This window comes from Pinus tabuliformis, chromosome 3_2 (genome assembly GCF_031772625.1).
Source record: "Pinus tabuliformis cultivar Carrire ecotype Pingquan chromosome 3_2, CPIR1, whole genome shotgun sequence".
Classification (NCBI taxonomy): domain Eukaryota; kingdom Viridiplantae; phylum Streptophyta; class Pinopsida; order Pinales; family Pinaceae; genus Pinus; species Pinus tabuliformis.
Window position 1 is genome coordinate 98,713,087 of NC_142302.1, and position 13,462 is coordinate 98,726,548.

General features: G+C 38.7%; 1 protein-coding gene across 1 annotated transcript; it reads right to left on the bottom strand.

The window, feature by feature from the left end:
- Window positions 1-885: 885 nt before the first annotated feature.
- LOC149180018 (uncharacterized) lies at window positions 886-1,429 on the bottom strand. Its single transcript, XM_089418099.1, has one exon. The coding sequence runs from the start codon at window positions 1,392-1,394 to the stop codon at window positions 939-941; it is 456 nt and encodes a 151-aa protein (XP_089274225.1). The 5' UTR covers window positions 1,395-1,429; the 3' UTR covers window positions 886-938.
- Between the last annotated feature and the right edge of the window lie 12,033 nt (window positions 1,430-13,462).

Consider the following 13,462-nt stretch of genomic DNA (forward strand, 5'->3'; position numbering starts at 1 on the left):
TCCTGCCCTACACCCGTGTCTTTGTGCATGCCCTGCACCCGTGTCTTTCTGACGTCGGCCCACTGCATCTCATTAAATACACTGCTACCCTCCTTTGTCACCTTGCATTGTGATTGTGACTCCGGGGATTTTCGGTTTTTCTTTACAATCTGCGAGCAGCAGGGTTTAAACTGTGTACAGACGCCGCCGTATTAATATTGCTGGTATTTGCAGAATAACGTTTTCTGGTAAGTTTGTGTTTTCTTGAACCTAAATTCATTGCAAATTTGATGTATGTGTACAGACGCCGCCGTATTAATATTGCCGGTATTTGCAGAATAACGTTCCAAACTTGCTGTATTTGAGCTACATTCTTGTTTACTCCTAATCTATTGATACAGTGACAAACTTTTCTCTGGCTCGCTAATATTCCTGGTCCTTGCGATTTTAATAATTTATGTTTATTATTCAAGCTTTACATGGTCTATTGTTCAAGCTTTTCATAACAGTATGCTTAGTAACCCCAAACTTTATAGGAACTGTACTTATCTACATTCTTGTTTACATTCTTGTGTGTATGGAAAGCAAGTTGCAGTACAGATGGACGAGAGCTCAGATTACACTTTACCTGGACTGTGGCAAACTGTAACATTTGGGATCTGTGGCTTAAGCTTGCACTACCTCGGCACTGTGGCAACAGACCTACTCGACACTGTGGAGGATTGTGAAAGGTCTATCAACTTCAGACTGTTGCAGACTTAAAGAGGAGCTCCATTTTGGACTATAGCAGACCTGTGGCACCTCAGACTCCAGAATTCGGACCTGCGCTTAAACATGAGAGGACTGTCCATTTTCGCTCTTTGGAGACTAGCCTGTGGTAGCTCAGACAAACCTGAGGAGTCACCTGTAGCAGCTCGGATCTACCTCTAGTGTATGATCTTGACCTTGGAGCATACCTTTCAAGCTTTTCCAGTTCTTCTGCCAACATTGACGGGTTGCGAGCTTGCTTCAAGATTGTGGGTGATCCCGCAGAGCCTCGGAAAGGCATGAAGAAGCTTACCTGGTACACAGCGTCGGACTACGGCGTCAAGAATTCTTGGAAGAGAGTGGTTCAAGGCAGGAAGGCAGTTTATGAAGACAACATCCAAGGGAGGCAAAGAAGAGGGCATGCCCACAATGTCCCCTTGCCTGCATTTCACACTGTCATGCTTCTCCTTTATATTAGCCAACTCCAGCAAGGAATAGTGCATCACTGGTAGAACACAGGGAGTGGTCATGCAGAGGTAATCCACAAACTTTTGGGTTCCCAAGCAGACCACTACTCTGGAGTCCTGCTCAACCTGTGCTGCATCCACTACCCTCTTCATCTTTCCATTGGAGCTGTTTTTCTCCAGAAATGACCAGTCTCTTTCCATGATTTCGAAGTCAGCAGAATCTGAGAGAGTGGCCCTCGGTGTTGTTTTTGAATGAGTTACATATGTTAGCTTGATGCAACATTTAAGTGGCGCTGTTACAGATTGCATGCTATGTAATGGTGATAGAGGATAGAGTGGCAAGGCATGTGGCTCTCATGCGAAGGCCCACATAGTCCACTAACTTTTTTTCATTTTTTTTTTATTCCATGCGCCTTTACATGCCAATGATAATACAATTACATGATTCTGCCTTTATTTTCCGTTTGCATTTTCATTTTCCCCATTGTTAAGAATGCCGCGTTTTATAACAATGCCGCGTTTTAAATGAGATTGTGTAATGCCGCGCTTCGTTTACATATTTTTCTGTATACTTTTGTACCCAGCTTTCTGAAAAACATATTAATTTTTTTTAAATGTTTTTGAAAACTGGTTTGAATTTTATATATATAGATTGGATATTACAAATATAATATAAATTCTTAAAAACGTTGAATCTATTTTACTTTTAAAACTACAAGTCCAAAATAAGAGCGTTGGCCACATTCTAATTAGCAAAAAGCGCATTATCAATATGTTTTAAATGTGTGATATGTGTTATCTGACTTGTAACAGCACGTCAACTGCTAAAATGTCAACGAAGACAGATAGCTGATCGAGTACATGTGGCGCAAGTTGAAATTAGAATATATAATTAGCAAAATCACATTTTTAATATGGTTTAAATGTCTGATATGTGTTATCTTTCAATTTTTTATAATATAGTACAGGCAATCGGTGACAAACCATATTGTGCCTTCGATTATGATTGAATTTGATGTAAACCAACGGCACCCAGGGTCCCATAGATCAAAAGCTAGTGTGTGTTTTAATTAATAAACATTTAAAGTATGAAAAAACAATCTGTATACTACCATGATCTTGGGTTTTGTGATTTATTTCTAGCAAGTACAAGTTATCACTATCCAGTTTCAAATATGCTAGTGTGTGTTTTAATTAATAAACATTTAAAGTATGAAAAAACAATCTGTATACTACCATGATCTTGGGTTTTGTGATTTATTTCTAGCAAGTACAAGTTATCACTATCCAGTTTCAATAAAAATATACAGAAGCACATTCAAATCACAACACGCATTGTAAAACTTTGAGTCCAATTGACATTCTATGGTTTACCAATAAATGCCTACGAAAATAATGTGGTACATGTATCATATATTCTAAAATGCCTATCAAAGAAGTGCACTATAGTTACAAGCTACTTAGTGTAAGTGAACCATAGGACTTCCCGGTAAGACTTGGCTAGCAATGCCCTTCAATGACTGTCTGGCAATGACCCGGCTGGTAATGAGGCAATTGGCTGGCAATGGCCCTTCTGTCAAAGACTTTTGACTGCCATGACTGGTGAATGTATGAATTCTTTTCACCAAATCTTTCGACTAAACTAAAAAGGGGCCAACCCAAAGATGAGGGTAACGCTTAGTCATATGCCTACAAGCTTGATTTCATATCATGACTGAATCTTCATAGGTCTGCCTTATCCTGCTTGAATCTTCATAGGTGAATGGTTTCAATACAAACTGACAGTTACATATATCAGGCTTATAAGCGCCTATATTACTAGAATAGTTCCAGACCCTTGTTAATAGATTATTCCAGCTTGTTGAATGCCAAAGCATTTCTGCTATCGTCCATAAACTTTGAAAATAGAGAGCATAACCCCGGGTCAGGCAGGCCCAACTTCACAAAGCATTTCTGCTACCGTCCATAAACTTTGAAAATAGAGAGCATAACCCCGGGTCAGGCAGGCCCAACTTCACGCAGGGACTCGCTGCGTCGCAGCTTTCCTTGTTTTATATTGTTGTTGAGAGGCGTAGATTCTGCTTGCCTGTTGAAAGGTAATGTTTTTCTTGTATGTTATATTTAGTGTATACAACTCTTGAAAAGAGATGCCCTGCCCATACAGAAACTCCACTTAGGGTTTTAGTAAAATATATTATATCAAAATATATAATAATGGTGATTCATTCTCCTTCAAGGAGTGCTTGGCTTATCATATCATAGTTCTGTACCAACTCCACTTAGGTTTTTAGTAAAATATATTATATCAAAATATATAATAATGGTGATTCATTCTTCTTCAAGGAGTGCTTGGCTTATCATATCATAGTTCTGTACCAACTCCACTTAGCTTTTTAGTAAAATATATTATATCAAAATATATAATAATGGTGATTCATTCTCCTTCAAGGAGTGCTGGCTTATCATATCATAGTTCTGTACCAATTTCTCTATAAAGTAAGTGCTTTTAGGCATGATGTCTTGAAACGCCCAAAAAGCAAGATTTCACGTTACTCAATTTAAAAAAGGGAACGAAAACTCGCTTGCAGCACCTCTCTGACCAATAGAATAGCAGCACTACCCTCCTGGACATCACACACCTTCACCGATGCCTGCACAGAATTGATATAACCCCTGGCTGGAAGAAGATACCGGCTTGCTGCTTGCTGACTTAGCGATCCATTTAGTGTCAGTGGTTTTCACTAACTAGCCAGCCAGGTTAACAGATGAGAATTTACCCCATCTTTATATTTTAATGTTTTATAGATGCTTCCTCTCATCTGAAACTATGGTTTACGCTGATAGGCGTCCCCTTATCAGAATCAGCGAGTTAATCATTTTCTTAATTTGGCAAGTTAATCATTTTTTAATTATTTTTTTTGATTGGATGGCCTGAACGGAAAGATCCTAGTATATTCTCGTAGTCCTCACTAAATCAATGAATGAAATTCGCTACAATAACTTTTTTGCATATCTAAGACACATACATACTTAGACCATACTTCAATTAATTTTTTACAAAGCATAATTAAAAATTCACTGTGCCTCTCTCGTTGATAACCACATATTTTGATTACTAAAAAAAATGTATTTAAAAAAATTATAAAATATTACCCTAAAAGACATGGATCAAGAGGAACGACACTTATGCCTCTTCATATTCTGAAATGTAAGTGTCCTCTTCATATTCTGAAACGTATACTCAGGCCACATGTCAATTGTAGTTTATAATTAAGCAATTATATTGTAACGTTTCCCACTCCTGCACGTAAAGCTTTGTAGCGTTTTCAACTCGCGTCCAGGTAAACCTTATACTATTTCCAGTTCACATCTTTTGTAACGTTTCCAACTCACGACCAAATAAAATTTAAACTGTTGCGCGTTCACATTCTGAAGAGAAATTGTTGACCCTGTTGGGTATTTTTGATGGGAAAATACCAAAACCAACAATAGACATCACAGAGCCAATGCTCTGTTTCATTTCTTCCAGGACCTTTGCACAGCGAAGCTATTAAAAACAAATGTACTCATAACAGTCCATTACAACAGCATAAAAAACACTTTCTATTGCTTAAAAAAAATGTTACAAACTTCATCCTCTGCGCAGAGAGGGATTCACTGGAGAGACTCTGTCTCTCTCTCACTTCTGGTCTTCCACTGCTGTGGGTATTTACAAAACAGCTTCAAGCTGTTCCTGTGTTTTCTTTATGGTCAACAATACATAACAGTTTGCCTCTGTTATGTTTTCAGCACTGCTGTGCTTCCATTTCCCGTTTCATGAGGAAAACTCCCCGCGCGCAACACTTCACTGTGTCTTACAGTGGCGGACAAACATTTCTGCCCTGTTCTATTTAACTTCCCGCACTGCAGTGCGTTCTTTTTCTTGTTCTCTATTCAACCCCAGCGCGCAGGCTTCATTCTACTCTTTTCTTGTTCTCTGGTCAATACAACAGCGCGCAGGCCCTCCTCAATGTTTTTCATTCAACACACATACAAAAAACACGCATACATCGTGCGCAGTCACACTGCCCATAAAACTACTACACGTAGTCTTTACCCTACTACCTATATCACAATACATAAAAAAATATATGCCCATAACATATTAAAAGTCCTCCACCAAAAAACTACGACAAACATTAAACTCCATTGAATTCATCACCTACGGTGGTCAACGCAAAAAGACTTCCACGCAAAATCTGATTTGATGCGGGCGGAGGGCAACTTCGGAAATCGACGACTGAGATCGGGCGCCCTGATCACTTGGCTGATCCAACGAGGTTCGCACACCAACCTCGGGAAAAACAAACGGACTTTAGCGTCCGGGGAGAGCGGTTTTGGTGTTTGTACAAGGGACGCGTGGCACCGTTTGATTGTGTCGGGGCCCCTCCTGCTCGTATAGTCTTTGGAGAATGGCGGTGCGGGGAGACCGGGGTGGTTTTCAAAACCGCTGTGCAGTTGGAATTAATATTCCAACACTCCCCTTTAATTTCAACTGCTGGGCATTAGGACATACCCAAACACTTCCTCTCGTAGAGGGATTCCTCAGTACTGCTGTTACAAAGATATCTTCCTCACATAGAGGGATTCACCAACTGCTTCTGATGCAGTTCACAAACAAACAAAGTTGTCTTCCTCTTAATAGAGGGATTAACCTGAAACTGTGCTTAAGAGCACCTTCCTCATGACAGAGAGATTCACCATTACAATGTGCTGAAGAGCACCTTCCTCATGACAGAAGGATTCACCTGTTATAAAAAAACATCTTCCTCTTAACAGAGGGATTTACCAAACTATGCTAAAGAGCATCTTCCTCTCAACAGAGGGATTCACCAAATGACTGCTTCAAATGCAGTTCCAAAACAAACAATCATTGCACTGCTGTGTGTGCAAACTCATTACAATGTTCTTTTATGCTGCTGCATATTCTCTGATGCACTGTTGTGCCATCTTCTTTGCTGCGTCTACCCCACACTGCTGTGTCTACGCTTGCACTGCTTGTGCACTTTTCAAAGACAAAATACTCTGTCTTTTTTGGAACAATTACTCTGTCCCACCTTACAAATTTACACTGCTGTGTGTAAATATTTCTTATATTCACTGCTGTTGCATATTTTGCATTTCAATTCAATGAACAACACATTCATTACACTTACATTTACTGCTGTAAACAAAATTTTCTTTTAAATGTGCTGCTGTCCATTACCTTTCATTTCTTCAACAAAACTTCATGCTGCTGCATTTTCTTATTTGCATTGCTGTGTGCTTCTCCTTCTTGCCATCATGCTGCTGTCCATAACTTCTTGCTGCTGCATTTTTCATATTCACTGCTGTCCATACCCATAACCATAGACTGTCATCCCTGGGTTTTTATTTCCTGGTGCGTTGCCTCTGCAATTTGCACTGTGGCTGCCTTTTGTTTCATCATACTGCTGTGTGCCCATACACTAACTCTTTACTCTCCATTACTTGCACATAGAGAGAAATCACCCTCACGCTGTTTTGCGCTGCATTCTCCACACAACAAAAAAAATTAACACGGGCTGCTGCCTGTTCTTTTTACACCCTTGCTTCACACAATCTTAGTCTTCATTCAATTTTTTTTACACAATGCACTGCTGTGCTGTTCCTTTCATTTTTCTGCTGCCACACATTATCATTCACCATTGTGCATTAAAAATCTGCTGTCCCTGTTTTTCTTTATGCATTTCTTTGCATGTGCTCCATAAAAAAATTTCAAACTGCTGTTTTATGTTTTGTCCTCCCACTGCTGTGAGGGTCTCCATGCTCTGCATACTTTTCTTCTTGCGCTGCTGCTCTTTACATTTGAGCGCTGCCCCCATTTCTTTTCTACTGTTATAGCAAATTTAACTTCATGTCCTTCCTTTATAAAAAGAAGTCTTCATTAAAGAATGACTGTTAAGACAGTTCAGCAAAAAAAAATTACAAGCTCCCCTTTAATGTATGCTTGTCTTCTTTTGGCAGACTCTTCTCAAAACAAACTTAGATCAGCTGCGTTGCTTAAGGGGCTTTCACACTGTATTTCTTTTCTTCTCCATACTTGTGTAACTTTCTTCTTTTGCATGGGTCTAGCTTGTGTAAGAGCCCATGTCAAGTTACAGTCACGTGCCATATGCCCAATGTTATGACACTTGAAACATTCAACATTATTCATGAATAAGAATTCATGATTTCTTCTTGTGAAATTGTTTCTTGGAGGTTTTCGGGGACCACAACATTTATCTTTATTAAATGCTCTACAGTCTTTTGCCATATGACCAAAGTTTGAACATGAATAACAATAACCAAAAAATGAACTTTGGTACCTGGGGGATGAAGGTTTTCTTGATGCACTTCTGAACCCTTGCTGCCTTGAGATTCTTTGATGATCACCATTGCCTCTTGCCTTTTTGACATCAGCTACCTTTCTTCTTGGAGCTGGTTTTCTGCTTGGAGCAGGATTTCTTCTATTGCTGCCTTCATTTTTCTCCTTGCCTTTGCTGGAACTAGGAGCATCACACCTTCTTTGTGGCTTTTTCACATCTCCTTTGTTTAAAGCATTTTCATGCTTGTTTGAGGGTTCACCTACATACCCAAGTCCTGATTTATCAGATGGAGCTCTGTGATAGCTGAGCATGTCATCCAATGCTTGAGAGCTCTTCATGATCTTGTTCATCCCTTCAACCTTCTTCTTGAGGAGGACAATCTCTTCTTCTAACTTTTCACATTCATTATTTTTCTTTGCTAGTTGTCCCTCAGTTTCTTCCTTGCTACGAGTAGCTTCAGCTGCTACTATTTTGAAGGAGATAATATCTGTCTTCATTTTGGAGATTTCTTCATATTTTGCTTGACTGCTCTTCATTTTCTTTTCAGCTCCTTGTGCCTGCTTCTTGGCTTCTTGTAGTTCGGACTTAAGGGAGGAGACCTCTACCTTGTACTGTCCAATCTCTTCCACAAGCTTATTCACTCTCTTGTGTCTTTGTTCAAGTTCACTTGTCAAGACATCTGCCTGCTTCTTTGCTCCATTCAGCTGATTTGCCATGGATATGACTTCTTCATGATGTTTCTTCTTGCATTGGTCAAGCTCCTTCTTAAGCTTGGCAAGCTCTTCATCCCTTTCTTTTACCTGAAGCTTGATGAGGTCAAGCTTTTCATTCTCAGCTTCTATGATGGGTTCTTCTTAACTCATTGTCATGGTCAGTGCTCCCTTTGCATGAAGGTCATGCAGTCTGTCCCATATCTCCTTTGCTGATGTGTATTTTCCTAGATTCCTCTTCACAGAATCAGGGAGTCCATCCAAGATAGTCTTTGTTGCTTGTGCATCATACTCCATGGATTCTTTATCCATCTTGCTGTCATCAATCACTGACTCCCAGACTTCAATCCCCTCAGACATTAGGAAAGCCCTCATCTTTATTTCCCATACATCAAAGTTTCCATCAAACTTTGGGGTTTCAAATAAAATGTATTCAAATAAATTGTCTTCTATTTTAATAGAGGAGGGAGACACATTTTTAACAGGCCTGGAGGCTTTCTTCTTTGACCTTGCCATTCTTATCTAGGCTTTAAATACTTGACTGTGTTTTTTTAATCACTCACTGTTCTTTTAACAGTAACAGAAAGGAAAGCTTTGAAAAATACCTTAACTCTTTTGGCTGAGTCTTCACACTGCTGGAGAAGTTTGACTGCTGCAACCACACCTTCCTTCAGCTTCTTTGAGTCTTCAAAGAGCCTGGACTAGCTCTGATACCACTGTTGGGTATTTTTGATGGGAAAATACCAAAACCAACAATAGACATCACAGAGCCAATGCTCTGTTTCATTTCTTCCAGGACCTTTGCACAGCGAAGCTATTAAAAACAAATGTACTCATAACAGTCCATTACAACAGCATAAAAAACACTTTCTATTGCTTAAAAAAAATGTTACAAACTTCATCCTCTGCGCAGAGAGGGATTCACTGGAGAGACTCTGTCTCTCTCTCACTTCTGGTCTTCCACTGCTGTGGGTATTACAAAACAGCTTCAAGCTGTTCCTGTGTTTTCTTTATGGTCAACAATACATAACAGTTTGCCTCTGTTATGTTTTCAGCACTGCTGTGCTTCCATTTCCCGTTTCATGAGGAAAACTCCCCGCGCGCAACACTTCACTGTGTCTTACAGTGGCAGACAAACATTTTTGCCCTGTTCTATTTAACTTCCCGCACTGCAGTGCGTTCTTTTTCTTGTTCTCTATTCAACCCCAGCGCGCAGGCTTCATTCTACTCTTTTCTTGTTCTCTGGTCAATACAACAGCGCGCAGGCCCTCCTCAATGTTTTTCATTCAACACACATACAAAAAACACGCATACATCGTGCGCAGTCACACTGCCCATAAAACTACTACACGTAGTCTTTACCCTACTACCTATATCACAATACATAAAAAAATATATGCCCATAACATATTAAAAGTCCTCCACCAAAAAACTACGACAAACATTAAACTCCATTGAATTCATCACCTACGGCGGTCAACGCAAAAAGACTTCCACGCAAAATCTGATTTGATGCGGGCGGAGGGCAACTTCGGAAATCGACGGCTGAGATCGGACGCCCTGATCACTTGGCTGATCCAATGAGGTTCGCACACCAACCTCGGGAAAAACAAACGGACTTTAGCGTCCGGGGAGAGCGGTTTTGGTGTTTGTACAAGGGACGCGTGGCGCCGTTTGATTGTGTCGGGGCCCCTCCTGCTCGTACAGTCTTTGGAGAATGGCGGTGCGGGGAGACCGGGGTGGTTTTCAAAACCGCTGTGCAGTTGGAATTAATATTCCAACATTCGTATGAAGATGTATATAGATACCTCGGCCGGCATGCTACTCCCAGCCGTTCTCCAAATGCTTTCTCAAGTTGCAGGGACGGATCGTCGGCATTTACTCAACCTGCGCAGCTCAACGCCATGAACGAATCGTTGCGGAGCTACAGGTAAATAGCTAGGGTTTAGTTTTAGCCGCTTTTTCCATTATTGTTTTGACCTAATGGGTTATCATTTCTGATCAACACAGGATGTGATTCTCCCCAGACTCTGTGCTCCCCATATATCAAAAACTCATAGCAGGAGGCCTTCGCATAGGGTATATACGTATGCAAGCATTGCCATACTAAACTCAGCTGACCCGCACTGTCCAACACCTTGAGTTTTTTACTGCAAGAAATCGTTGCAAGTAAAAGTTTGATTATACGATGATTCTTGGTGTATTGAAAATGTTGCAGTGGAGATACGGATGCACGAGTCTCAGTCATATCGACCATATTGTTTCGATCAACTTAAGCTTCCTATTAAAAAAACATGGCAACCTTGGTTTCATGAGCAACAGGGAACAATCTTTTATACATTTTTCACTTTAACTTTTTCTAAAATCTGATAATACCTCATATAAGTTCGTTGTCAAGAAATAGTGAAGCTATTACTTACTTTTATTTGTTGAAAGATTTACTTGCGGTATTAATTAGCACTATTTGTTTCTGGCTATGTTGTCTTAACTCATGCAGGTGGCTGGATGGACTCAATACTATGAAGATCTGAAATTTTCAACGTTTTATGGCGCCGGGCATGCTGTACCTATTTTCGATGGTGCTCGTGTTTTTCAGGGCATTTCTTTCAGGGTAAAGCAGTGCTTGGTCTTAGTGATAACCAGAGAGGTTTTTACATTGTTATTATTCAGAATAAGTACTTAAATTTTGACCAGTAGTCATGAGCGGAGCGGAGACATGTCAAACCTCATTTTGGTTGTCAGGGTAAAATGAATTTATTTTATTTTTTGATATATTTATTTCTTTCATTTAGATTGGATATTTTGCTGGGAACCAAAACTGTCACAATCATTTACATGAAGCAGAGACATTATTCTGTATCATCGGGACCAAAATTTGTAATCATCATAAGGTGTTACAGTTACAGATGGAAAGTTTTGATATCAAGAAAAATTATTTCATATAATTATTATAAAAACCATATAAAAGAAGGCCTCACCGTCTGAGATGGAAAGTTTTGATTATTAAAAGGGAACCTACCAGAAGGTGTTACAGTTTCAGATAAAAAGTTTTGATGCTGCAATTTTTTTTTAATACATAATTATCTAAAACCTATGTAAAGAAGTGCTATAATGAGTTAATTAAAGAAATGCTATTGTCTTCATTACTGAATTATTTTGCTAATATGAAATATTATTTTATATTAAAATATAATATTTAGATAAAATGTTATAAAACTTATTTTAATATTTATAGTTAAAAAAATATGGAATGAGTACCACAAATCAATTTGTTGATTAACAGAATGTTATTTCTTTGAATTATTTGATTATTTAGTTAATAATAATGATGGGTGATGACAAATTTAAAAGAAATAGTCTATAACGCGATTTTTTGAAAGCCTTTCCGGTGGGTTTTTTCGGTCGAAATCCGGCAGGAATTTATTGGAATCGCAAGTTTGATAGTTAGTTTCTGCACAAGGAAAGCGTACTAGTGGTTTTCGAGGGTGCTGAATCCAAATATGCAGTTAAAAAACCATTTTAACGGCAACAAATCAATATTTAACCTCAATTTCTTCCGCGGGATTTCGTCACCGGAATCTCCAAAAAGTCGCATTATAGACAACTCCAATTTAAAATGTTTAAATAAAATATATTTATATTATAAAATAATTTTATTATAATAAATATTTAAAATCTTAAAATAAAATATCAGTATTAGATCAACCGCGTGGATCAAGTCACAGCGGAGCGGAGAGTCCACATCGCATCGGCGGAATCATTGAAACGATAGTGAAACTGGCAGTTGAAGCATTGTGATTGCAATGGCCGATTAATCGGCAACCGCTTCAAGATCGAAGGTCGTGATCTCGGAGAAGATAGAGAGCGGCGCTGCGGAATGGCGCGAAGGAGCGGACCCACCGATATTTATAAAGGCCGGTCTATAATATTTGAGGTCCGGCCATAGGTTCTGGCGGGGCAGAGGGTCTAAACCCTAGAGATTTTTAGTATAGCAAATCATTTCTGAGTGAGGGTTTCCAAAGGGTATCCATTATGATAGAAGAATTTGGCTGGGTAATCCCGAATCCATTATGCTAGAATCTTTTTTGTTCGACATAACGGTTCTGCGGATTTCTAAAAAATGTAACAGCTTATATGGTTCTTTTAATGGATGTTGTTTCTTCCTCTCAAAAAAATGTTCAATGGTTCGAGGAGGAGGAGCGGATTATTTCTGGAATGATGGGGTTCGACAGTTTATAGCCAAAGTTTGAAAGATTGCTGAGCTTAAACTCTTTCGTGGGATGCCAAAAATCATTTTAGTTTTGAGATTCTCATCTGCAATTTCGAGTGCCCCTCTAATCATTTTAGAGGTACGTCACCGCTCCTCCTCCTCCGTTGTAATAATGTACTGGAGGAGTGAGTTGAAGTCGTGTTGCCTGTCATCGATGCAGGTAGGCAGTGATCAAACTTCCATATAAATGTAGATGAATTATGTGATGATATTTACAGTCAAGCCTCACAAAAGCTTGATGGTTTGCTTTTGCATGCTTTCTATTTCTCCCAAATAAAAACGATATGAATTCTAAACCGCTGTTCTGGGACGTATCATGTATTTGTATGAAACACCACCATAACTTCAACCGCTGTAAATATCTTATCAAGTATCATATAACTTAAATAAATTCCATAAACAATCCAATCAAATTATTAAACAGAAAAACTTTGATGTCAAACCTCATTTTGGTTGTCAGGGCAAAATGAATTTATTTTATTTTTTGATATATTTATTTCTTTCATTTAGATTGGATGTTTTGCTGAGAACCAAAACTGTCACAATCGTTTACATGAAGCAGAGACATTATTCTGTATCATTGGGACCAAAATTTTTAATCATCATAAGGTGTTACAGTTACAGATGGAAAGTTTTGATATCAAGAAAAATTATTTCAATATATATATAATTATTATAAAAACCATATAAAAAAAGGCCTGACCGTCTGAGATGGAAAGTTTTGATTATTAAAAGGGAACCTACCAAAAGTTGTTACAGTTTCAGATAAAAAGATTTGATACTGCAAATTTTTTTTTAATACATAATTATCTAAAACCTATGTAAAGAAGTGCTATAATGAGTTAATTAAAGAAATGCTGTTGTCTTCATTACTGAATTATTTTGCTAACACGAAATATCATTTTATATTAAAATGACAAATTC

Bases quoted from the DNA above. Each gene is read 5' to 3' on its own strand.
- LOC149180018 (XM_089418099.1), bottom strand. From the start codon at position 1,394: ATGGAAAGAGACTGGTCATTTCTGGAGAAAAACAGCTCCAATGGAAAG.